This window comes from Camellia sinensis, chromosome 11 (assembly GCF_055761805.1).
Source record: "Camellia sinensis isolate YWXY chromosome 11, ASM5576180v1, whole genome shotgun sequence".
In the NCBI taxonomy this organism is placed as follows: domain Eukaryota; kingdom Viridiplantae; phylum Streptophyta; class Magnoliopsida; order Ericales; family Theaceae; genus Camellia; species Camellia sinensis.
In genome coordinates this window covers 35290525-35313525 of record NC_138971.1, presented here as the reverse complement: position 1 = coordinate 35313525, position 23001 = coordinate 35290525, and the positions used below count along the sequence as shown (strand labels likewise).

The 23001-nt window shown below is 47.4% G+C and overlaps 1 protein-coding gene and 1 long non-coding RNA gene across 2 annotated transcripts in view; one reads left to right on the top strand and one right to left on the bottom strand.

Moving 5' to 3' along the window:
• Positions 1-23001, top strand: part of LOC145801906 (uncharacterized) — a 39591-nt gene that overhangs the window by 5773 nt on the left and 10817 nt on the right. The window lies entirely within an intron of this gene.
• LOC145803252 (uncharacterized) lies at positions 14479-15740 on the bottom strand. Its single transcript, XM_082896549.1, has 4 exons — positions 15681-15740; positions 15392-15553; positions 14705-15298; positions 14479-14625 (listed from the first exon to the last, which is right to left on the bottom strand). The coding sequence occupies exons 1-4, from the start codon at positions 15738-15740 to the stop codon at positions 14479-14481; spliced, it is 963 nt and encodes a 320-aa protein (XP_082752675.1).

Here is a 23001-nt window from a genome sequence, read left to right as displayed (position 1 = left end):
CCCATATTTTAGTGCTGAAATTCCATTGGCATGCTTGCATATCATTTTTGCCACATTTCATCACATTTTATCATTGCCTCGGTTTGCATGCCCGTGTGCACGCATTTCGAGGCACTCCGTTTTTATCCGTCGGCATCTCATGTGAGTGTGGCTGAGGCTCTCTCATGTTAGTATAAGTCCATACTTCATTTTCCATGTCATTTGCATTGGGTATGCACCGCCTCGGTTTGCGTGCCCGTGTGCACGCATTTCGAGGCACTTCATTTTCTGCCATCGGCATCTTATGTGAGTGTGGCTGAGGCTCTCTCATGTTAGTATAAGTCCATTTGTCATTTTCCATGTCATTTCATAATATTTTGTCATCGCCTCGGTTTGCGTGCCCGTGTGTACGCATTTCGAGGCACTCCTTTTTTATCCGTCGGCATCCTATGTGAGTGTGGCTGAGGCTCACTCATGTTGGTATAAGCCCATTTGTCTTTTTTCATATCATCGCCTCGGTTTGCGTGCCCGCGCGCACGTATTTCGAGACACATATCATCGCCTCGGTTTGCGTGCCCGTGTGCACGTATTTCGAGACACCTATCATCGTCTCGATTTGCGTGCCCGCGTGCACGTATTTCGAGACACCTATCATCGCCTCGATTTGCGTGCCCGCGTGCACGTATTTCGAGACACCTATCATCGCCTCGATTTGCATGCCCGCGTGCACATATTTCGAGGCACCTCATTTTCAGTGCATTCTGTCATTTTCTCGATTTGCGTGCCCGTGTGCACGCATTTCGAGACATCTCATTTTCATAGCATTGTATATGTTAGGATTGCATCTTAGTTGCATTTCACGCATATCATGCATATTGCATCGTGTCCGGAATATGAGTTAGCCCGGGCACGGGAAACGAGGTACATTTCGTACTCCGAGTGACGGAATGTGTTTCAATTCCCCAGTCACCGACACTCCGGATTATCCATGATGGAGTTAGGTTTTTTTTTTAGCTGTAGTTTCATTTGCATTCATCCTATATTGAGTTATGCATTTCGATTCCTCGGCCATCATGCCTCGGTATGCGCGATTGGTGGCACGAGAATCGAGACATGCATATATTTGTGCAAATACATTGCTATGCCCCTTTCTTGCTCTCTGTTGCAGCAAAATCAGGAATCAGCAACTTTTCGGGACTTGGCACGCTTTTCAAAAATAACAGGTGTAAACAGAGGCTAATTGGGGCATTCTGGTGGATTTCCGCGCAAGACAGTCCGGACATGCATCATCCACCAGAAGCAAGGCAGTCCCTGGCTTGCACGCCAGTTTATTTGCTTTTTAGTTAATTCATTAATTAATTAGGATTTTGTAATATTTTGGACTGTAATATTCTTTTATTTTGGGGACTGTAATATTTGGACTGTATATTTATTCGGACCCTCCGAGTGAGGGCACAACTGTAATAAGTGTGGGTGAGTGTGATGTATGTCTTCCAACCCCACGTCTTTCTCCCTTTTATTTATCTGCTTTTGATGGTTAGATTAAGGCATATTTCAATTAGCATACAGTATGACAGCATGTTTGCATCATTCATCTGTATTGCATGCATCGGGCTCGGCGCATCATATTAACTGCATTGTACTTTCAATTCCAAGTTGAATACATGTTAGTTGTAGCATTTCGTATGCCATCTTAGAATAGCCGAGCCTACTATAGTTGCATTTTGCATGTGTTGCATTAGGCATTTCTGTACACTTAGGATCATGCATGATTTCTAATATAGTTTCTATTTTGGCTTGGAGTACTCGGTGAGTTTTATGCTTTAGCATCCTTGCATGCGTGTGAGTGAATGCCATGATAGCATGCTTACCATGAGGCTATGTGCTTATCTGATATATCTGCCTGAATGTCTGTGGGTGAAGGTTGGGTTATCTGAATTGGAATGAATCATCAAAATGTTTCAAACCTACCTGCGGGTAGCAAACCATTTTCAAAAACAAACATAAAATGTTTTGTTCCAATTCGGGCGACCCGGTCTATACTTATATGCTGTGAGCATCACATAGTAACCTAGGCTAATAACCGGAATAAGAACTCACAATGTTTTCAAAAATTGATATCATGGTTAGTAGAGGCCGGTCTATGACCGGGCGAGCGGGGGTGCTCACGAAGTGACCTTCCCCAATCGTACCCAAGTTCCCGAGCCGAGGCAACTTTGGTGATGACGGACACGTGGCCTTTTGGCACCGAGTCAGGGTTTCCTAAATTTCCCAAAATAAAATATTTAGGTGGCGACTCTGTATCTGGCAAAGCAGTCCATGTTTGGCACTACTTTTTCAAAAAATCAGTTTTCTCAAAACGATTTGCCAGATTTGGACTCTTTGGTTCAGATTAAGAACCGTGACAACTTTGAGAGTCCGAGCTGTAGCGAGGTCCCCCGCGGGCTTGTTACAGTTTCTGGAGACTCCGCTGGGGATTTAGAGAACTTGACTCGAACTCATGATATCTGTTTTTGGCTACACTTGTGTGTTCCTTTGCATTGCATTTGCATTGGTGCGCCTAGGACACCGTGTTTGCCATCTGCTATTCCTGAACGGTTTGCCGGAGGCTTGTCTTGTCAAGGCATGACCATAAGGCTGACCGGTTGTGGGCTCTGCCAGTATGGGAACACAAACCCCGGTTTTACCGGGGCACCCTCTTTGACCATTCGACCTAGTGCATATTCGGATCCATAGTGACCATTCCAAATTAGGACAGGTTGCTTACCCGTTTATAGGTTATTTTGAAACCACTGCGTGCATAGTGAAACCCTAGCTCCTGACACAATAGGACAGGGAAACCCTACCCCAACATAGGGGTGTTTTGGCTCTCACTTATCTGTTATGTGCTTTAGAGTGCGTCTCTACAGGAATGCATGTATCAGTATATGAGTTTGGGCATCAGGCCTGCGGGCATCAGCTCAGTATTGGCAATATCAGACCTGCGGGCATCAGATCAGTATGTGAGTTTCAGTATCAAGCCTACGGGCATCAGTTCAGAATCGTCAGCATTAAGCCTGCGGGCATCAGTTCAGTCTTATGGATATCAGGCCTGCGGGCATCAGCCAGTATTTGAGGATCAGCTATCCGCGGATATCAGATTCTATTTTGGGGAATAGTGATACAGGGATAATAATCAGTGTTTGAGGGCAGTGTGTATTTCAGCTTATTGATTGTGTGTTGATTATGCCCGACTGTGTGTCTTGCATTTTATTTTAAGCTGTTGTGCCGTCCGTTTATCTGTTTATTTATTTCCTTTTCGCTTTATTTATCTTTTGCTAGGTCAGTTTTAGCACGATTGCTTCCGACCCAACAGGCATTCCCCAAGCACCTTGGACACGAGGTCGTCGACTCCATCGATCTGAGGATCTAATCGACGGACAGCCAGTGTTCCATTCTCTACCCCCTGTTACAATAAGGAAGCAAAGGAAGCGCAGTACATCTGAATTGAGAGCACCAGAACAGTGGTATCCCCCACTAGTGGACAGTTGGACTGAGATCCCCATTGAGACAAATCTGCCAGTAGTTCAGACAAATCGAAGCAGTATGACAACACCGACAGGAGTTGAGGAAATGATGCGCCAAATGCAGGAAACTATGCGGGCCATGCAGCAAGATGCTGTCCGCCGGGATGAGCTTGCTAAGCAACAAGCCGAGATTATGACCCAACAAGCTGAGCTTATCACCCGACTGCAACAACAGAGCACGGCATCTGCTTCACACCCAATTCCTCTCCCGGCCGGAGCCCCATTACCTGAGAAGGCTCCTGCTATTCAGGACGTTCCTCCAAACACCCAGAATACTGTACCGACTATCCAAAATCTGCAAGAGGACACAAGTCTTCCAACGGGGCCAGCTCCGCCCCCGATTCCACCACAACTGTCCAAAGTCCATACACCCAATCACCCGGACTCTCCATCCGAGATTGAGGTTGATCAAACAGCTCTGAAATTGAGCAAACTGGAGAAGCTCTTCAAGAAATCCCAAGGGGCCAAGGCTATGCCGGATATCGGAGATGGATATACCGAGGAGGCCGTGACACTCCCCGATAGATTCAAAATGCCACAAATAGACCGTTTTGACGGGACTGGTGACCCCATGGTCCATATCCGACTGTTTGCGGATGTCTTGCGGCCAATGGGCCTAACACGACAACAAAAGCTCTCACTATTCGGCCGAACCCTGTCGGGTGTGGCCTCCCATTGGTACGCAAGATTATCGGATGAGGTGAAGAAGAATTGGGATGAGATGGCTGAGGCCTTTGTCACACAATATTCGTATAACACTCAGATCGAGATCACAACCCGTGATCTTGAAACAACAAGGCAAGAGCCTAAGGAATCTTTCTCGGACTTTGTGATCCGATGGAGGGCAAAGGCGTCGACGATGACTTTAAGGCCCACTGACAGAGATCAAATCCGGATGATTGTGCGCAATCTCCACCCCAAGTTAATGCAAAGAATGATTGTGGTCCCCTTCCCTACTTTCGCAGATTTACATGATATGGGGGTGCAAATAGAAGATGCTATGAGGCAAGGTCTGTTTGACCAGGACAGAGAACAACCGAGGAGGACCTTTAACCGTAACAACAATGCAGGCCCGAGCGGCGCTGCTAATACAAGAGCCTCGGAAGTTGGTATGGTCACCACCACTCCCCCTCCCCCTCCAAGGCCCATGACTGCCACACCATTCTCCGGCGCGTCCGGAAGTAACTCACAAAACAACCGATTCCAACCCCGGGGCCAAAGAACCTTCACCCAACTATACATGCCCCTGTCCAAGGTTCTGGGAATACTGATCAGGAAAAATCATTTAAAACCCCTGGAACCAAAACCATTACCAAATCCACTTCCCCCCTCATATGACCCGTCAAAATACTGTGCATACCACCAATAACACGGTCATGACACCGACCGTTGTTACAGACTGCGTCATGAGATCCAAGATCTTATTGACAAACAGGTGATCGCACCCCCCGATCAACCCAATGTTACAACCAACCCTCTCCCATCACATAACCAAGCTCCTCCTCCCAAAAGAATTAACTTCATCCAGATTGGGGTCGTGTCTTACGATCCTAGCATCTATATTACCCCCACCCATCTACCCAAGCCGGAGGTGCTCCTCCCCGATTGCACTGACCTTTTGTGCATGGTGGACATCCCCAAAACCCAACCGGAACCGGTGGTGGTGACCGTCGAAGACAGGGCAGGGCAGATTTTGGGAGAGAATGAGTCTGTTGAATCTGGGACTGGGCAGAGTTTTGCTGAGGGAGCCTATGATCCAAGCAAGTACATCCTATCAACGAGCCGAATTGGGCTAAGTGTAGAATTGCCAGAGACAGGAGAACTATGCATGATCCGGGGGGATGGATCTGGGCTATGGACAGATGAGCCAACAACCGTAGAAGAGGATTTTGCTAACTTGCAATTTCTCGATGATCAGGAGCTGGAGGATGCGTCCATTAACTGGAATGATTATGAGGGATCAGAGGAGGCCACGGGATGGCTCGAAGATCAACCGGATGCAGTGGGGGAAGCCCAATCAGAACAGAGCCCGGCAGGGGCGGAAGTATCAGTTGTGGCCGGAACGGCCGAAAATCAAGTTGTACCGCCGGAGAGCGCCGGTGTTAAGAATTCCGCTCAGGACATGGACATTACGGATGTAGGAACTATTGAACAAACAGTTGTACTGACGCAGTTGGAGCAAGGAAAGTTTGAGGAAACTGAGAGAGCCAGAAAGGCAAAAGGCCCTGAGGGGACCGAAAGTGCTGTGTGCACAAAGACAAGCAATGCTGCGAGCATATGGACAGAGAGCACTGAGAGTGCGAGTGGACCGGAGCCAGACAGGTGTCTGTTGGCTGCCAGTGGAATGTGGTGGGAAGATGACGATTTGTGTCTTGCCCACACCGATGAAGACTGGGGGAATAACCAGCCGAATGATACTTGGTATCTAGATGAAGTGGACCACATGACAAGAAGTGGGCGGTACTTCAAGCCCCCACAAATAGACCAACCCGAGGCATCTGGGAAAGACAGAGAAGCGGAGAGACAGAAGGAGAAGTAGATCGAAGACGAGGCTGTGTTGAAACAATTAAAGAAAATACAAGCAGACATCTCCATCTGGGGACTGCTAATGGCATCACGAGTACACAGAGAAGCTGTCCTATCTGCCATGGACAAGTCCAAACTCTCCATAGACACCACGCCTGAACAGCTGGTCGGGCTGGTTTTTCCGGGAGGAGGCTCCCCGGCATTAACTTTTTCAGACAAGGAGCTACCGCCTGAGGGCACAAGTCATAACAAACCTCTCTATATTTCTGTGGAATGTAGAGATAAGTGGATACCGGTGGTACTTGTTGATACCGGGTCTGCGATTAATGTCTGCCCGACCAGAACGGCATATGCAATCGGGTTGAAGCCCGTAGATTTCGTCCCAACCACCCAAGTGATCAGAGCATACGATAATACCAGCAGAGAGGTGATGGGGACTGTTAAAATTCAAACCAAGGTTGGTCCAGGACAACACAGTATCGAATTTCATATCTTGGACGTTCCCGCAACCTTTAACCTACTTTTGGGGCGACCGTGGTTGCACCAGGTCAAAGCAGTCTCTTCCACTCTACATCAAATGCTAAAGTACCCTCACGGGAAAGGGGTAGCGATCGTTTTTGGGAATTCATCAATCCATCCGCCGCCGGAGGTGTCTACACCTGTCTTGGAGATTGAGCACGGCACGGAGGATGTATTTTTATCAGGGTTCACTTTGGCCGAGGCTCGAGTGGTTCAGAATGTCATGGCTGCGAATGAGGGCATGTATGTTAGTGCACAATCCATATACCTCATGAACAAGCTAAAACATACCCCTGGGATGGGATTAGGGAGAAGTGGCCGGAAGGGCGTCTCAGTATTGGCCGAAGTGCCACACAACCCCCACACCTTTGGCCTGGGTTATCTGCCCACCAAGGAGGATTGGGTAAGGAAAGGAAGAGAAATGGCCGGAAGGGCCAGGGCAAAGAAGGCCGGGAAGCCATTTGATTTAATGCACAGGCCCATCTGGGGTACCCTAAACGGACGCTTCGTCCGGGAGGGGGAAGATTTTCCATTCTGCGGCTTCCCGGAGCCATGGCTAAACGCGGAGGGGACGCGTGTGCCTGGTTCTGAAATCTTCTTCGATATACAATTATCTGGGGATGACGTTGCCGAAGCGCAGACAGACCCACCAACTGAGATTGAGCAATATGAAGCAGTGGATCCTGAGAGTACAGAGCTGGAAATGGGGGTAGCACTGGCGAGTCTACTATCAGATCCTCCGATCGACCAAGAGTGCTTGGGGGATAACTCTTCGGTTTCTATGATTGGAGATGAAATAGCTGCGGGCTTTCCAGCGCCGATCTTGGATGCATCTATCGCACCTTCTCTCATCTGGCAATATGAAGAAGGCTTTTTATCTAGCAGTTCCGGGTCAGGTAGTGAGCCGGAATCTGATTCTACCGAATCTTCTACGTCAGAATCAGATTCCAGCTCGACTGAGTCTGAGTCCGGTATTCTTGGGAGTGATAACCCGGATACCACAGTCCTGTCTAGGTCGTCTTTTTCATTTTCTTTTGAGTCTGTTGTAACAGAAGAATCTGACGGCTTGGAAGTACTTAATAAGAATGATGTGGATGTGGTTTCCGAGTATTTCTCTGTGCCTTTGATTTATTGCTTAAACCAGGATTTTCAAAATTTTGATGAAAACAGCGAGGAAGAAATTCCCCCAGTTTTGCAACAATTAATTAATCAAGAGCAGGAGAGATTTGTTAAACCTTTAATGGATGAAATCACTACTGTGAATGTTGGTACTGAGAAGGACCCGCGGCTGGTCCAGATCGGGTCCACGTTGTCTTCAGAGGAGCGCGAGCGCTTAGTCGCTTTATTAAAAGATTTCAAAGATGTTTTCGCGTGGTCCTATGAAGACATGCCTGGAATCGATCCTGAGATTGTACAGCACCGGATCCCTCTTGATCCAGAGGCCCGCCCTGTCAAACAGAAACTCAGAAGGATTCGCCCGGACTGGGCCCTCAAGATTAAGGAAGAGGTCACCAAACAAATTGACGCAGGGTTCCTGCTAGTATCTGAATATCCAACTTGGTTGGCCAACATAGTTCCAGTGCCAAAGAAGGATGGCAAAATTCGGGTCTGTGTAGACTTCAGAGATTTGAACAGGGCCAGTCCGAAGGACGACTTCCCCTTGCCGCACATCGACGAATTGGTGGATTTCACGGCAGGACACGCTTTGCTTTCGTTTATGGATGGTTTCTCAGGCTATAATCAGATAGTAATGGCACCCGAAGACCGGGAGAAGACTGCATTCACTACCCCGTGGGGGACATATTGTTATAGAGTGATGCCATTCGGGTTGAAAAATGCTGGAGCTACGTATCAACGGGCAGCGACTACAATATTGCATGATATGATCCATAAGGAGGTCGAGGTGTATGTGGACGACATGATTGTCAAGTCCAAAGATAGAGAGGGCCACTACACCGCCTTACAAAAATTCTTTCAACGGATCAAAGAGTTTCGGCTGCGACTGAATCCCCAGAAATGCACGTTTGGTGTTACAGCAGGGAAGATGCTAGGGTTTCTGATCACACAAAGGGGCATTGAGGTCGACCCTTCCAAAATCAAGGCCATCTTAGAAATGCCACCACCAAGGACTGAAAAGGAGGTGCGAGGCTTTCTAGGTAAAGTGCAATTCATAAGACGGTTTATTTCTAAATTAACCTTGACTTGTGAACCACTTTTTGGTCTCCTAAAGAAAGGAAAGAAATTCCAGTGGGACGACCGATGTCAAGTAGCTTTTGAGCAGATCAAGGAGTATCTACAGAACCCACCCGTGTTGTCACCGCCAGAGCCGGGGAGACTGTTGATACTGTACCTTTCGGTAACTGAGACTACCATGGGCTGCATGCTCGCGCAGGAGTCAGAAGACAAAGTGGAAAGAGCCATCTACTATCTGAGCAAAAAGATGCTAGATTACGAGACCCGCTATACGCCGCTGGAGAAGGCTTGTTTGGCCTTGGTATGGGCAACCAAGAAGCTGCGGCACTACCTGTTAGCCCACTCAGTAATGTTGGTTTCGCGTTTGGATCCTATCAAATATCTCTTCGAGAAACCAGCACTTACGGGTAGGCTGGCTCGCTGGCTGCTGTTGCTCTCCGAATTTGATTTGAAGTATGTGACGCGCAAGTCAGTAAAAGGCAGAGCGGTAGCGGAGTTCCTTGCCGACCACCCGGTTGAGGGGGATGAAGCGGTTGAGTATCTATTCCCAGATGAAGCCATTCTGCACGTCAAAGATGAAACTTGGACAATGTACTTTGACGGAGCGTCAAACCAGTATGGGTATGGGATAGGGGTGTTGCTGATAGCGCCTGATGATTCCCGTATCCCTTTAGCATTCAAGCTCCGGTTCAAAGTTTCCAACAATGAAGCAGAGTATGAGGCATGTATTGCTGGCCTGGAAGCAGCCCTGGAACTAGGGACAAGACGAGTGGACGTCATTGGGGACTCGAACCTTGTGGTGTCTCAAGCAAAAGGAGATTGGAAGGTCAAAGAGGAAAGGATGATAACCTACCACCAAACCTTGGATCTGTTAATTCCTCGGTTTGAGAAGCTAAATTTCACCCACCTCGTAAGAGAGAACAACAGGTTTGCAGATTCACTAGCAACTCTATCTTCTATGATAGACATCCCGTCCGGAGTCCGGATGCGTCCAGTCATTATTGATCAGAAGTTCGTGCCGGCATACGAGTCGATTTCCACCATAGATGAGGTTCAAGACGGCAACCCCTGGTACTACGACATCTGGAACTTCTTGGAAAAGGAGACATATCCACTAGGGGCAAATGCCAAGGATAAGAGGGCTGTCAGAAGAATGGCTGCTCAATTCGTTATCTGCGGGGGAAATTTGTACAAAAGGGGTCATCTGGGAATGCATAAGCTCTGTGTAGAAGCTGAAGAGTCAAAACGCCTGATGGAAGCCATCCATGGGGGGGAGTGCGGTGCACACATGAATGGAGTAATGCTGGCCAGAAAGATCCTCAGACAGGGCTACTACTGGTCAACCATGGAGGAGGATTGCATTGGTTTTGTTCGGCGATGCCACAAATGTCAAATCCATGCAAATCGCATGAACATCCCGCCGTCAAAGCTGTACAACATGACTTCGCCATGGCCTTTTTCAGTCTGGGGAATTGATGTGATCGGAGCTGTTACCCCGAAGGGGTCAAACGGGCATGAGTTTATCCTAGTAGCGATAGATTATTTTACAAAGTGGGTCGAGGCCCAATCATACGCAGTGTTGAAGGCGTCGCATGTCGCAAAGTTCATCAGGAACAACATCATCTGTCGCTACGGGGTGCCAAATGAAATAATTTCAGATAATGGTTCCCACTTCAAGAAAGAAGTGATAGACTTGTTGGAGAAATACAATGTGGCTTTTCATAAGTCATCTACATACAGGCCACAGACCAACGGAGCAGTTGAGGCCGCCAACAAGAATATCAAGCATATACTACAGAAGATGGTGGAAACCTATCGAGATTGGCCAGACAAGCTGCCATTTGCTCTGTGGGGCTACAGGACTTCAATCAGAACTTCTACTGGAGCAACTCCATATTCATTGGTCTATGGAATGGAGGCTGTTCTACCCATTGAGATTGAGGTCCCATCATTACGAGTATTGGCTGAATGCCAGATAGCCGAAGCAGATTGGCAGCAAAGCAGATTCGAAGAACTCATGCTCTTTGATGAAAGGAGACTGAAAGCACTGTACCACATCCAAGGCTATCAACGTAGAATCGCTCGGGCTTTCAACAAGAAGGTTAAGTCTAGGAATCTGAAAGAAGGAGATTTGGTGCTCAAAGACAACCGAGCTCCCATCCACGACCCAAGGGGCAAGTTCAAACCCAATTGGACTGGTCCTTACATCATCAAGGCTATCTGGTCAGGTGGGGCTGTGGTTCTGATGGATCTAGATGGCTTGGAGTTCTCACAACCGATCAATATGGACAAGTTGAAGAAATATTATCCTTGAGGGGCTCGCTAGGCCGAAAACCCGAAAGGGCGACCTAGGCAAAATTCAGAGCACAAAAAAATTAGAAAATATAAAAACTGAGCTCGCAAGGTTGAAAACCCGCAAAGGGCGGCCTTGGCAAAAGTTAGAGCGCAAAAGGAGAGTGAAAATACTCGAGTGAACCTTAGCCTGAACTACGTAAGGCTTGATTCCCATCTTTGGGATACGTAGGCAGCTTCACCTTGAAGTTCAGTCATAAACTTTTCCCCGATCAACTCTGTCCATTTTGATCATCTCAGTCATCTTTATCCACCAGCATTTATCGTGATCTCCGGTACAGTGCTGTTCAGACTAGGGGCAACTTTCCGTTGCCGCAACGATGCAAAGTTACTCAGACTATGGGCAACTTTCCGTTGCTATGAAGTGCCGCATTGTTCTTCAGACTAGGGGCAACTTTCCAGTTGCAGGGATCTGGGGTTGTGCATTTCAGTGACAGATTTTCGGTGTGTCCAGTTCTGATCCACATCGAAAATAGTTTTGAAAAGTTTTAATAAAAGTTGACTTTGTTCAAATCAATCTTTTTACGACTTAGACCATTTTTGGACCAAAAGTGGAAAATTTTCAGTACCATAACTTTCAATTTCATTGATTTCAAAATAGAGTTCTCCTGCTCTTGCATTACAATCGAGGTTGCTTATTTTTAGTACATTTATAAAGAAAACTTGAAAATGCTAAATAAGCAATAAATTTGGGGCATAGTTGAATCAAGTATCTCTGTGTCCCCTCCCAGAGCTGGACGGAGCATCTGATGCCAAGCTGGGCCCAACCTGTGCCTCCTCATTGAGCCAATCCACGCACTCATCGGACAAGGTGCAACTGAAAGTGGAAGCAGGGGCCAGAAGCTCTCTAGTCCTCCATGCCGTGGCATATCGGGCAAGCTGCGCCCCCCGGATCGGAAAAGCGGCTGGGTACTCAATCCCCTCCGGTGGACAAGTCTGATCATGACCAAACTGACGCAAGAACCGGAACGGAAAATAGAATACGCAGTGGGTTAGGCCAATCAATTGGATCCCAGTCAGCCGGGACATACTATAGCTCATTGCCGGGAGGTCGAGCCAAGGGCAACGCCAAGCAATACCGTCTGCGGACAAATTGCACATCCAATCGAACCACCACCTTTCGTCAAGAGCATTGACTAGGCGCTGCCGAAAGAAGTAGCCTCGAGCTGAATAAGCCGAGCAAGAGTCCACAACCTGCAACTTATCCATTAACCATACCTAGGGGAAGGATGGAAAATGAGAGAATAAAGAATAGAGAGATGTATGATGAGAGAAAAGTAAGACAAAGGTTTTGAGAGAAAAATAGAGCCTGAGGGTCGAGTGATGTGAGCAAATATATAGGTAAGGTTGGGTGGGAAACTTTACCTGCAGTAGCAGCGGACTCCCAGCAAACCTAGTCGCCTCCCGGCGATAGACAGAATCTAAACCTATCAATGTCTCGGCCAAAGTCATGGCAATACAGCTCTTTCCTTCTCTCAAACCTTGGGCGACTTCAATCAGGCGAATGCTAGCCCCGCCGAAGCCCGAGGAAAGCAGAAAGTGAGACAACATGCATAAGCAGAGGGCGTGTTGCCGGAAACCCTGCCAATGATGGTTGCTGCGGTCACCAGCGTCGGAAAAACGATGGATCAAGCCGAGGATGTCCAGTTCCCTACTGCAAATCAGAGATCGAGCATCATGCGCTGTGAGCCGACACATCCGCCCTAAAGCCTGGGCGTGACCAAAACGGAGCTGGGGCAAGATCACTTCAGAGCACTCGGACTCCATCAAAATCTGAAAATCTTCAAAAGTGGGACACATCTCTTGGCCGCCAAAGCTAAAAACATGCGTCACTGGATTCCAGAACCTTGCCGCGGCATGGAGAAAAGGAAGATGTAACGGAGTACGGCTCAGCGTGAATAGTGCATTCAAGCCGAAACCCCGAAAATTTAGCTTTTCCGAGCCATCTAAAGAAGAAATCCAAGATGTGACATTTTCTGCGAGAAACGCCTCCATCTTTGGCTAAAACTAAGATGAAATGAATGTTCCCGAAGTTGGGGCTTTTATAGAAGGAAAAACACTATTCACGGGGACACGTGTCAAAAAATCTGGTGGCTGCAGGACTGGCTGGCCAGCTATTTACTTTCTGCAGAAATGGCTGGCCAGCCATTCACTTTTTGCAAAAATGGCCGACCAGCTCCCATGGATGACTGGCAATGCTGCGGTGTGTCTCCTCGGCCCTGTTTTACTCTTCGAAGGAGAACTCCAAGCATTTCCATGCAACGAGAGAGTCGAAGGCCTTCATTTCAGACGCGTTCCGATGCCCAGATCGTCAGAAGTACACTTTGTTGTTGTTGAGTTTTGCTTATCGAGTTGTTGCATTTTGCTTATCGAGTTGTTCGTCGAGCGGACGTGTTTTGTATTTGAGTCATTGCTCTCTGTTTAAGCAATTTTTGTTAAAGTCTTGTTTATTTGCGTTATGGCTTTTTGCTTATCGAGTTGTAAACTTGCTAAGGATTCTGTTATATCTTAGTAAGTTGGGTTGTTTAGTTTGTTGCGTCGGTTCACTACCTGACTTGGTGATTACACAATGCGCATTACCATTCAATTTCATTTTTGTGCAAAGTAAATGATGCGATACGATGCTAAAAGTTCAAAATACAAACACCTTTTCAAAAGCTATTTCATTTCATCATGCTTTACAACAAACAAAGGTACAAGTTTTATAAAAGAAATAAAACTGCCTAACAATGTGCAAAGTGCTACAAACTACTAGCAAAAAGAAAAATAAAGCAGGAAATAGCAGCATCAAAATCCTCGGGAACGGGAACGAGAAGCACGCCTGGTCCTCTTTTGTGGGACAACCTCCACACCACCATCAGAGTCGGAGCTGTCATCCTCAGGATCCTCCTCAGCCTCGCCTCTGTTCCCCGAGCCAAAACCGGAGCCTCCCTCCTCAACAGATGTCTCGAACTGACGGTCGGTAGCCTCCTCCTCCTCCTCCTCCTCCTCATTAGGCTCCACCTCCACAACATGAGCCCTGCGTCTGCGGACAGGCCCTCCTCGAGCTCCTCGATAAGGCCTAGATGGCCCGACTCCTCGGGAAGGCCGAGATGACCCCGCCCCCTGAAAAGGCTCAGATGGCCCAGCTCCCCAATGAGGCCCAGGTGGCCTGGCCTGCGGCTGACCGGACCAAGAAGGCATCTGAAAACAAAAAGTTCAATTCAAATACATCAGTCCAAATATGTACATCAGATGCAGATACAAGCAAAAGCTACGTGAAGTGGGTGCATGTAAATACAGTGTACAAGTGAGGTGTGTGGCAGATGTGTTCTACACAAGTAGTCTATCGATGCAGTAGAAATCAGCATGTCATCAGAAGTATGATAAATGCCAGAAAAATGAAGGGTACCTGAATGCCTGCGACGGACAACTGTGCCTCCCTGCGCAGGACCATGCCCTCGAGTGTGGCCACCAGCCCAACCACCTCCTCTATGTATCCTCGCGATGGCTGCAAAAATGAGCTCATAATCATCGGTGAACAGAAGAGTGTCTAAACATCTGAATGATGAATGAAAAGTGAAGCATACCGGCGGTGAGTCCGGGTCAATGGCATATCGATCACTGGGCATCGGAGGCTCTAGTGGGATCGGGGTCGGAGAGCTGGCCCCATACTGCCATGCCATCAACTCAGTAGGCATATCTGGCCATCCCAGATGAGGATGAATCGACGGGGTCGGAGGAAACGGTCTACTCCCACCTCTAGATGTGCCAGCCCTGCTAGAAGAAGGGATGTCTGTAGCTCGAGCCTGAGCCTGGTCCGAGGATGACATACCGGCAGGTCTCATCATCGGAATACGAGCTTCTGTCAATGGAGGCATCAAATATATGTGACGATAGGTGGCGTAGTCCCCCTCCGCAACATATAGCAAAGCATCGCTGCCCAGCATGGCGCCGACTACCTCTGAGTAAGAGAGCCTATCAGCAGTCCTCATACTAGCTGGAGGTACCGCGGGAACATCCTGAGAAAGATACCCCCGTACCTGGCGCAGAAAGCGCTCCCCCAGGAACCAGACTCTGCCAACTGGCCCTTCGAGCAGGACCCTATACCGGGAGATGCCTGACGCTCCGGTATACTGAAGTAGGAGATCATCACCCAAGGGTGCCCAAGGCTGCCAAGTAATCTGCGGATGATAAATGCATAAACCAATCAGAAATCAAGAATATACAGAGCAAGTCAAAGATGAAAATGAAAAGAACTGAAAGTTCTGAAGTACCTCTGAGTGTCGCACAGTGTCGAAGTACTGTCGCAGGCGAACCAGGGTCTCTCGAGGCCTCGCCCGGTGCGGGCCCTCAAATATCAATGAATATGGGGTCACGGGAATCCCCACCACCTCCAGCTCTGGGGCTAACGATGGGAAGTATACATAAGCCCATAGCTGAGAAAAGCAGTGCAGAATATAAGTACGAAATGCTGAGAGCAAAATGCAGACTGTAAAAGTGCGCTGTGTGTGCAATGTACAAGTAATGAAGAGCAGAAATGTAAATTGAGGGGACAGAAAATACCTCCCAAGCTCTCCAGTAGCCACCAAGCAAATCACCCCGCCCGCGGGAGGTCGCGCTCATGTAAAAGTAAAGGGTAGCCAGGCCAGCGCCACCCCAATCATATCTACTGACCTGTGATAGGTCAACCAGAGCGCTCAGCAGGTATAGCCCAATGGTGTTCCCTCTGTCGGCGAACAGGGTAGTCCCGAAGAGGAACATCAGGAAGCCACGAGCATACTGCTCTGTCTCCTCGGGAGTCTCGGGCACCATCTCTGCCCGCCGAAAATGGGAAGAGAACCAAGTGTATCTGACTCTCCCTGAAACCCTATCAACAGGTGGGCGAGCCCCCAACAAATACATCCAGGCGGCCTCCCACTCGCCCATATCCTCATCATAGGGGATGGGCCAACCTCCGACATCAAGGCCGGTCAATACAGCAAAGTCAAAAGGGGTCATGGTCATGTCCCCAGTAGCAGAGAAATGAAAAGAATTGGTGGTGTCCCACCATCTCTCTACCAGAGCTGCCATCAAGGTCCTCCTGGCAGGACAGCGTGACAACCCGACACAGAAGGGGCCAAACCCCGCCAAGTCTACTAAGTCTCTGACGCCCTCCGGGAGCTCAGCATACCAATCCTGCGCCATAGTGGAACCATATCCTCGCACACTGCGGGAACCACCCTGCGTTCAGAATGAATATATGTGTCAATAATGAAATGGGCTGTGTGCCAATAAGATGAGATGGGCCGTGTGCCGATGAAGTAAAATAAGCTACATGCAAATTCTATCTACCTGGGCTGCGTGTTCAGAAAATGTAAAATGTGGGCTGCGTGTTCAATTTTCAGTTAATTTGTGGGCTGCGTGTTCACTATCTATCTGGGCTGCGTGTTCAGAAAATTTTGAAATTTGGGCTGCGTGTTCAATTTTCAGTTATTTGTGGGCTGCGTGTTCACTATCTACCTGGGCTGCGTGTTCAGAAAAATGTAAAATGTGGGCTGCGTGTTCACTATCTATCTGGGCTGCGTGTTCAGAAAATTTTGAAATTTGGGCTGCGTGTTCAATTTTCAGTTATTTGTGGGCTGCGTGTTCACTATCTACCTGGGCTGCGTGTTCAGAAAAATGTAAAATGTGGGCTGCGTGTTCAATTTTCAGTTAATTTGTGGGCTGCGTGTTCACTATCTATCTGGGCTGCGTGTTCAGAAAATTTTGAAATTTGGGCTGCGTGTTCAATTTTCAGTTATTTGTGGGCTGCGTGTTCACTATCTACCTGGGCTGTGTGTTCAGAAAAATGTAAAATGTGGGCTGCGTGTTCAATTTTCAGTTAATTTGTGGGCTGCGTGTTCACTATCTATCTGGGCTGCGTGTTCAGAAAATTTTGAAATTTGGGCTGCGTGTTTAACTTTCAGTTAATTTGTGGGCTGCGTGTTCACCATCTACCTGGGCTGCGTGTTCAGAAAATTTGAAATTTGGGCTGCGTGTTCAACTTTCAGTTAATTTGTGGGCTGCGTGTTCACCATCTACCTGGGCTGCGTGTTCAGAAAATTTGAAATTTGGGCTGCGTGTTCAACTTTCAGTTTAATTGTGGGCTGCGTGTTCACCATCTAACTAGGCTGCGTGTTCAGAGAATTTTGAAATTTGGGCTGCGTGTTCAATTTTCAGTTATTTGTGGGCTGCGTGTTCGCTATCTACCTGGGCTGCGTGTTCAGAAAAATTTGAAATTTGGGCTGCGTGTTCAACTTTCAGTTAACTTGTGGGCTGCGTGTTCACTATTTATCTGGGCTGCGTGTTCAGAAAATTCGAATTTGGGCTGCGTGTTCAGAAAATTTAAAATGTGGGCTGTGTGTTCACTTTCGAATTTGGGCTGCGTGTTCAACTTTCAGTTAACTTGTGGGCTGCGTGTTCACTATCTATCTGGGCTGTGTGTTCAGAAAATGTAAAGTGTGGGCTGTATGTTCACTTTCGAATTCGGGCTGTGTATTCGACAAATCAGTGTTTGAACCGTGTGTTCTAATGTGGGCTGTGTGTTCGCAATTAATTAATGAGCCGAGTGTTCAGAAATTCAAGTGTTGAAACTACATGTTCAAAATGTAAGCAAAGTACTATGTCATAAGCTAAACTACATATTCAAGCATGGCAAAGGTGCGAAATGTGAAATACAGAAGATAAGGTAAATACCTCTGGGCCTCGTGAGAGAGATGCTGCTCCGGCTCTCTGAGAAGCAGATCCGCGGGTGCTCTCTCGTCGAAGCTGGTAAAATGACGGAAGACGGCACGCGGGAGGACGTGAGCTGCCGGACGGTACCTCTCAGGGATAAAAGGTCGGGTCCTCGGAGGTAGAGTCGTGGGATCGAAATCATCTCCGGCACCCGGAAAACCTCCACCATGAGAAGAAGTACCCGCCATTTTCAGGAATCTGCAAAAGGGGAGCAAAAATGAGCAAAATGAGCAAAATTGGAAAAAGTCAACAAAAGTCAACTCTCGGGAAATAAAAAGTCAACAAAAGTCAACTCCCGAGAAAATATTCTAAATATTAAGATGAACTTACCTCAAGTGGTGAAAATGAAAAAAGAAGCTCCGAAGCCGGAATTTAATCGCTCCAAAGTGTTTAAAACTAAGTGTTTTTACGAAAACAATTTGCGCGAGGCGTTGGAAAACGCGCGTAAAACTCAAAACTGGAGAGAAAAGTGTTGAAAGAGGCAAGAAATGAAGTGAGGTTCGGCTGCCATTTATAGGCCTCAAGCCTTGGGTGAAAAGGCATGCAAAAAGGAGGGGAAAAGACCAAAATGCCCCTGGGAAAAGGGCATGGCCGGCCGGCCTCTAATTCTAGCTGGCCAGCCATCTGCTTTTTGCAGAAATGGCCGGCCAGCCATCTACTTTAATGGAAACCGGTTGGACACCCCCCCTTGGGAAGATAAGTGGCCGGCCATGCTCTCCACATGCTCACCTAGCTCTCTGCAAATTTTGAGGAAGATTGGAGTTCCCGGGACCTGAAAAAGTTCAAGAAAAGTACACTTCCGGTCGCGAAATTGCTCCGTCAGGACTTCGGTTTCCAATTCTGACATATGTCTCATCATCATTCATCGAAATCAAAGTGTATCCTTTTTAATTGAGTCGTAACATTTCAAAGAAGCAGATCGGAGGTCGTGATTAAGTTGCCTTCGCCGAAACGCGCATTTCCGTACTCGTTGTTTCATAACAAACGGGCACCCTGATTCATGCTCATGTCACATTATCTTGCATTTTCATGAACATACTTTTATTAACATGCACGTTTCTTGATGTTAATCATACTTCTGTGCTTGAGTGTACGTTGTCACACATATTCTGTTCTTGCATTGCGACACATTCACTCACCGGCACTGCGTGTGTCGAACTTTCGAAATCGCACTAAATATATGTTGTTAGCATATTGTACTTGTTGCAATTTCTCTCTTTTGCAGGCACGATATTGTACGTACGGTTCAATTGAGGCTGGTGCGACCAGACGAATCGCGCAGGTATCGTATCTTCTCCGTGTGAGACATGGCGGAGATTGAATAATCCTCCGCATTCTTAACTGCATGAAATGTAGTTGTTGCTTTGCATTCTTGCTTAGAACTGTTGCATCTATTTGCGAATACTTGCTTCATTACAGCTTGCTGCATTTGCATAATCATTGGGTTACCTTCGGCTTCTTGCATGTCATTTGCATTTTGCCCCCTGCCTGCGGGCATGCCTGCGGGCACATCTCTGTTTATCTTGCCTGTTTGTCTAAGTCTTCGGCCTTGTCAAAAATGGGTCGTCTCTTGGCTTTGACATTCACTCCCGTCACTTGTGACTTCCGAGTTCTGTCAAAGAGGGGCAACTGTAGACACCCCATTTTTGACCGACCTTAAGACTCAGACGTCACCGATTGAGCGCTTGGTGATGTTGCATAATGTGCTTGTTCAGAAGCTTCAGAGTTGCGGCCGTGAGCCCTGCCTCTGGATTTCCGAACCCTCTTCTGTGCCTTGTCTCGGTTTGCGAACCAGACTCGGTTTTCTCTGTTTCTTTTCCTGAGGGAAGGGAGAGGTCCCGTAGACCATCTCTCAATGTCCGTAGGCTACATTTGGTGGCCGTAGGCCATTTTGCCCATTTCGGAGTCCGGTTCCCGGTTTTCGGAGCCGTCAGGCCGTGTGCCTCGGTTCGGGACCGCTTAACCATCTCCTATTGCTCTGATTTTTGGCATACATCTTATTTCATCCATTTTGAGGGACACTGGGGGCTGAGAAACCCACTTCGAGGTCGAATACCATTTTCGGTGCTTAACGACCCATTTTCGGGACCCCGAACTGCGTGTTTTGGCTCCGGAACATTCGTTTTGCAACGGTTTTCGATCATTTTTGGCAGGTACCTCTGTTTTATCATAGGGAAGGTCACTGAAGGGTGGGAGGCCAGCAATTGTTGCAGCAACCAGTTATCTCTCCTCCGGAGCCTCCCGGCGCCCGTTTTTCGCACTTCCGGGCTAATGTTGAATACCTTAGAGCTAGTGTTGCCAACTTTCAACCACATATCTGTGATCTACACATCTGGGAGGCCACTAAAAGTTGGTGGCCGGCCATTAAGGTCACCTGACCCTTTTGACCCCTTTCTTCCGGGCTATTGTTGAACCCCTTGGACCTTTTTTCTCGAACTTTGAACCACATATCTGTGATGTACACACCTGAGAGGCCCCTAAAAGTTCATGGCCGGCCAGTAAGTCAACTTGACCCTTTTGATCCCCTCTTTCGGAGCCATTGTTGAACCCCTTGGGCCCACTTTCTTGGAATTTCAATTACATGGTTGTGTTGTACACACATAGGGCTACCTCCCCAATATCTGGCCGGCCAGAAAAGCTCCTTGACCCTTTTGACCCCTAGCCGGCCGGCTAGGGGGTGTGGCCGGCCGGCCACCTCCAGCAAAAGTATGAGGCCGGCCGTATTCTCCTCACTGTACCCTTTCCAGCTGTTGGGCAATATCCCCCAGATATTTTCTGTATCCGGGGGATATTTTGTGGGAGAGTTTTCCTCTCCATTTCATCCCCCTTTTACACCCCTTTCTTGACCTTATAACCAGCTGAGGGTCTTCTTCTTGAGGGTGAGAAAAATTCCTCTCCAAGCACAAACCCTAAACTCCATTGTCATCCTTCTCAATTCTCCAAAAAACCCTAACTTCTTAACCTTCATTCCTTCTACACCACCAAGCTCTACCACCACCATCTCATTTCCAGCAGCAAGGGAGGATTCTTGGAGGCTAAAGAAGCTGCAAATCAACCCAAGAAGCAACAAAAGCTTGGATCTTGAAGGGTAAGTTACACTTTGATCCTTTTGACCCTTTTCCTTGATCTATTTCTAAGCCTCATTTATTTTTGGTTTCAAGCTTCGGCCCTAACTGAAAAGGGCCATATTTTGAGCTCATCTTCACTTCTCATTAAGGGCTCAACCCTGTTTGAGCCCTCCATAATACACTTGCTTCATTGATCATCTTGTATGTCATAGTTTTGCATGCTATTTTTGACCCATGAGCAATTTATTTTCGAGCATGTTGTAAACTGATATGAGGCATATTTTCAGCCCCTCTTCAACATTGGAGAAGGGCTCAACATTGTTTGGTGTCTCTATGTGTCACTTGTAGTTATATCCCTTATTTGGCCCCATTTTTGCATAAATTAGTAGCCCTCTTTGCTTCTGTTTTTGGACCTTGGTCCGAACTGAAAGTGGCCTTGTTTCGATCATTTTTGGCAGGTACCTCTGTTTTATCATAGGGAAGGTCACTGAAGGGTGGGAGGCCAGCAATTGTTGCAGCAACCAGTTATCTCTCCTCCGGAGCCTCCCGGCGCCCGTTTTTCGCACTTCCGGGCTAATGTTGAATACCTTAGAGCTAGTGTTGCCAACTTTCAACCACATATCTGTGATCTACACATCTGGGAGGCCACTAAAAGTTGGTGGCCGGCCATTAAGGTCACCTGACCCTTTTGACCCCTTTCTTCCGGGCTATTGTTGAACCCCTTGGACCTTTTTTCTCGAACTTTGAACCACATATCTGTGATGTACACACCTGAGAGGCCCCTAAAAGTTCATGGCCGGCCAGTAAGTCAACTTGACCCTTTTGATCCCCTCTTTCGGAGCCATTGTTGAACCCCTTGGGCCCACTTTCTTGGAATTTCAATTACATGGTTGTGTTGTACACACATAGGGCTACCTCCCCAATATCTGGCCGGCCAGAAAAGCTCCTTGACCCTTTTGACCCCTAGCCGGCCGGCTAGGGGGTGTGGCCGGCCGGCCACCTCCAGCAAAAGTATGAGGCCGGCCGTATTCTCCTCACTGTACCCTTTCCAGCTGTTGGGCAATATCCCCCAGATATTTTCTGTATCCGGGGGATATTTTGTGGGAGAGTTTTCCTCTCCATTTCATCCCCCTTTTACACCCCTTTCTTGACCTTATAACCAGCTGAGGGTCTTCTTCTTGAGGGTGAGAAAAATTCCTCTCCAAGCACAAACCCTAAACTCCATTGTCATCCTTCTTAATTCTCCAAAAAACCCTAACTTCTTAACCTTCATTCCTTCTACACCACCAAGCTCTACCACCACCATCTCATTTCCAGCAGCAAGGGAGGATTCTTGGAGGCTAAAGAAGCTGCAAATCAACCCAAGAAGCAACAAAAGCTTGGATCTTGAAGGGTAAGTTACACTTTGATCCTTTTGACCCTTTTCCTTGATCTATTTCTAAGCCTCATTTATTTTTGGTTTCAAGCTTCGGCCCTAACTGAAAAGGGCCATATTTTGAGCTCATCTTCACTTCTCATTAAGGGCTCAACCCTGTTTGAGCCCTCCATAATACACTTGCTTCATTGATCATCTTGTATGTCATAGTTTTGCATGCTATTTTTGACCCATGAGCAATTTATTTTCGAGCATGTTGTAAACTGATATGAGGCATATTTTCAGCCCCTCTTCAACATTGGAGAAGGGCTCAACATTGTTTGGTGTCTCTATGTGTCACTTGTAGTTATATCCCTTATTTGGCCCCATTTTTGCATAAATTAGTAGCCCTCTTTGCTTCTGTTTTTGGACCTTGGTCCGAACTGAAAGTGGCCTTGTTTCGGCCTATACTTCATGTTTCATTCACACTTTTTTTCTGTTTGGTGATTATTTTGTATACTTCATGTTTTAGCACCTTTTGAGCCTCATTTTGCATCATATTTTTAGCATGTTTGTATACTGATTTTGAGGCTTCCATATACTGTAAATGTTCATATTTTTGGTCCATCTTCAGTGTTGTAGAAAGAAATTTTTCAGTTTGGGTTTTGCTTATACCACTTGCTTCATTACCCCTCTTTTGGCCCCTATT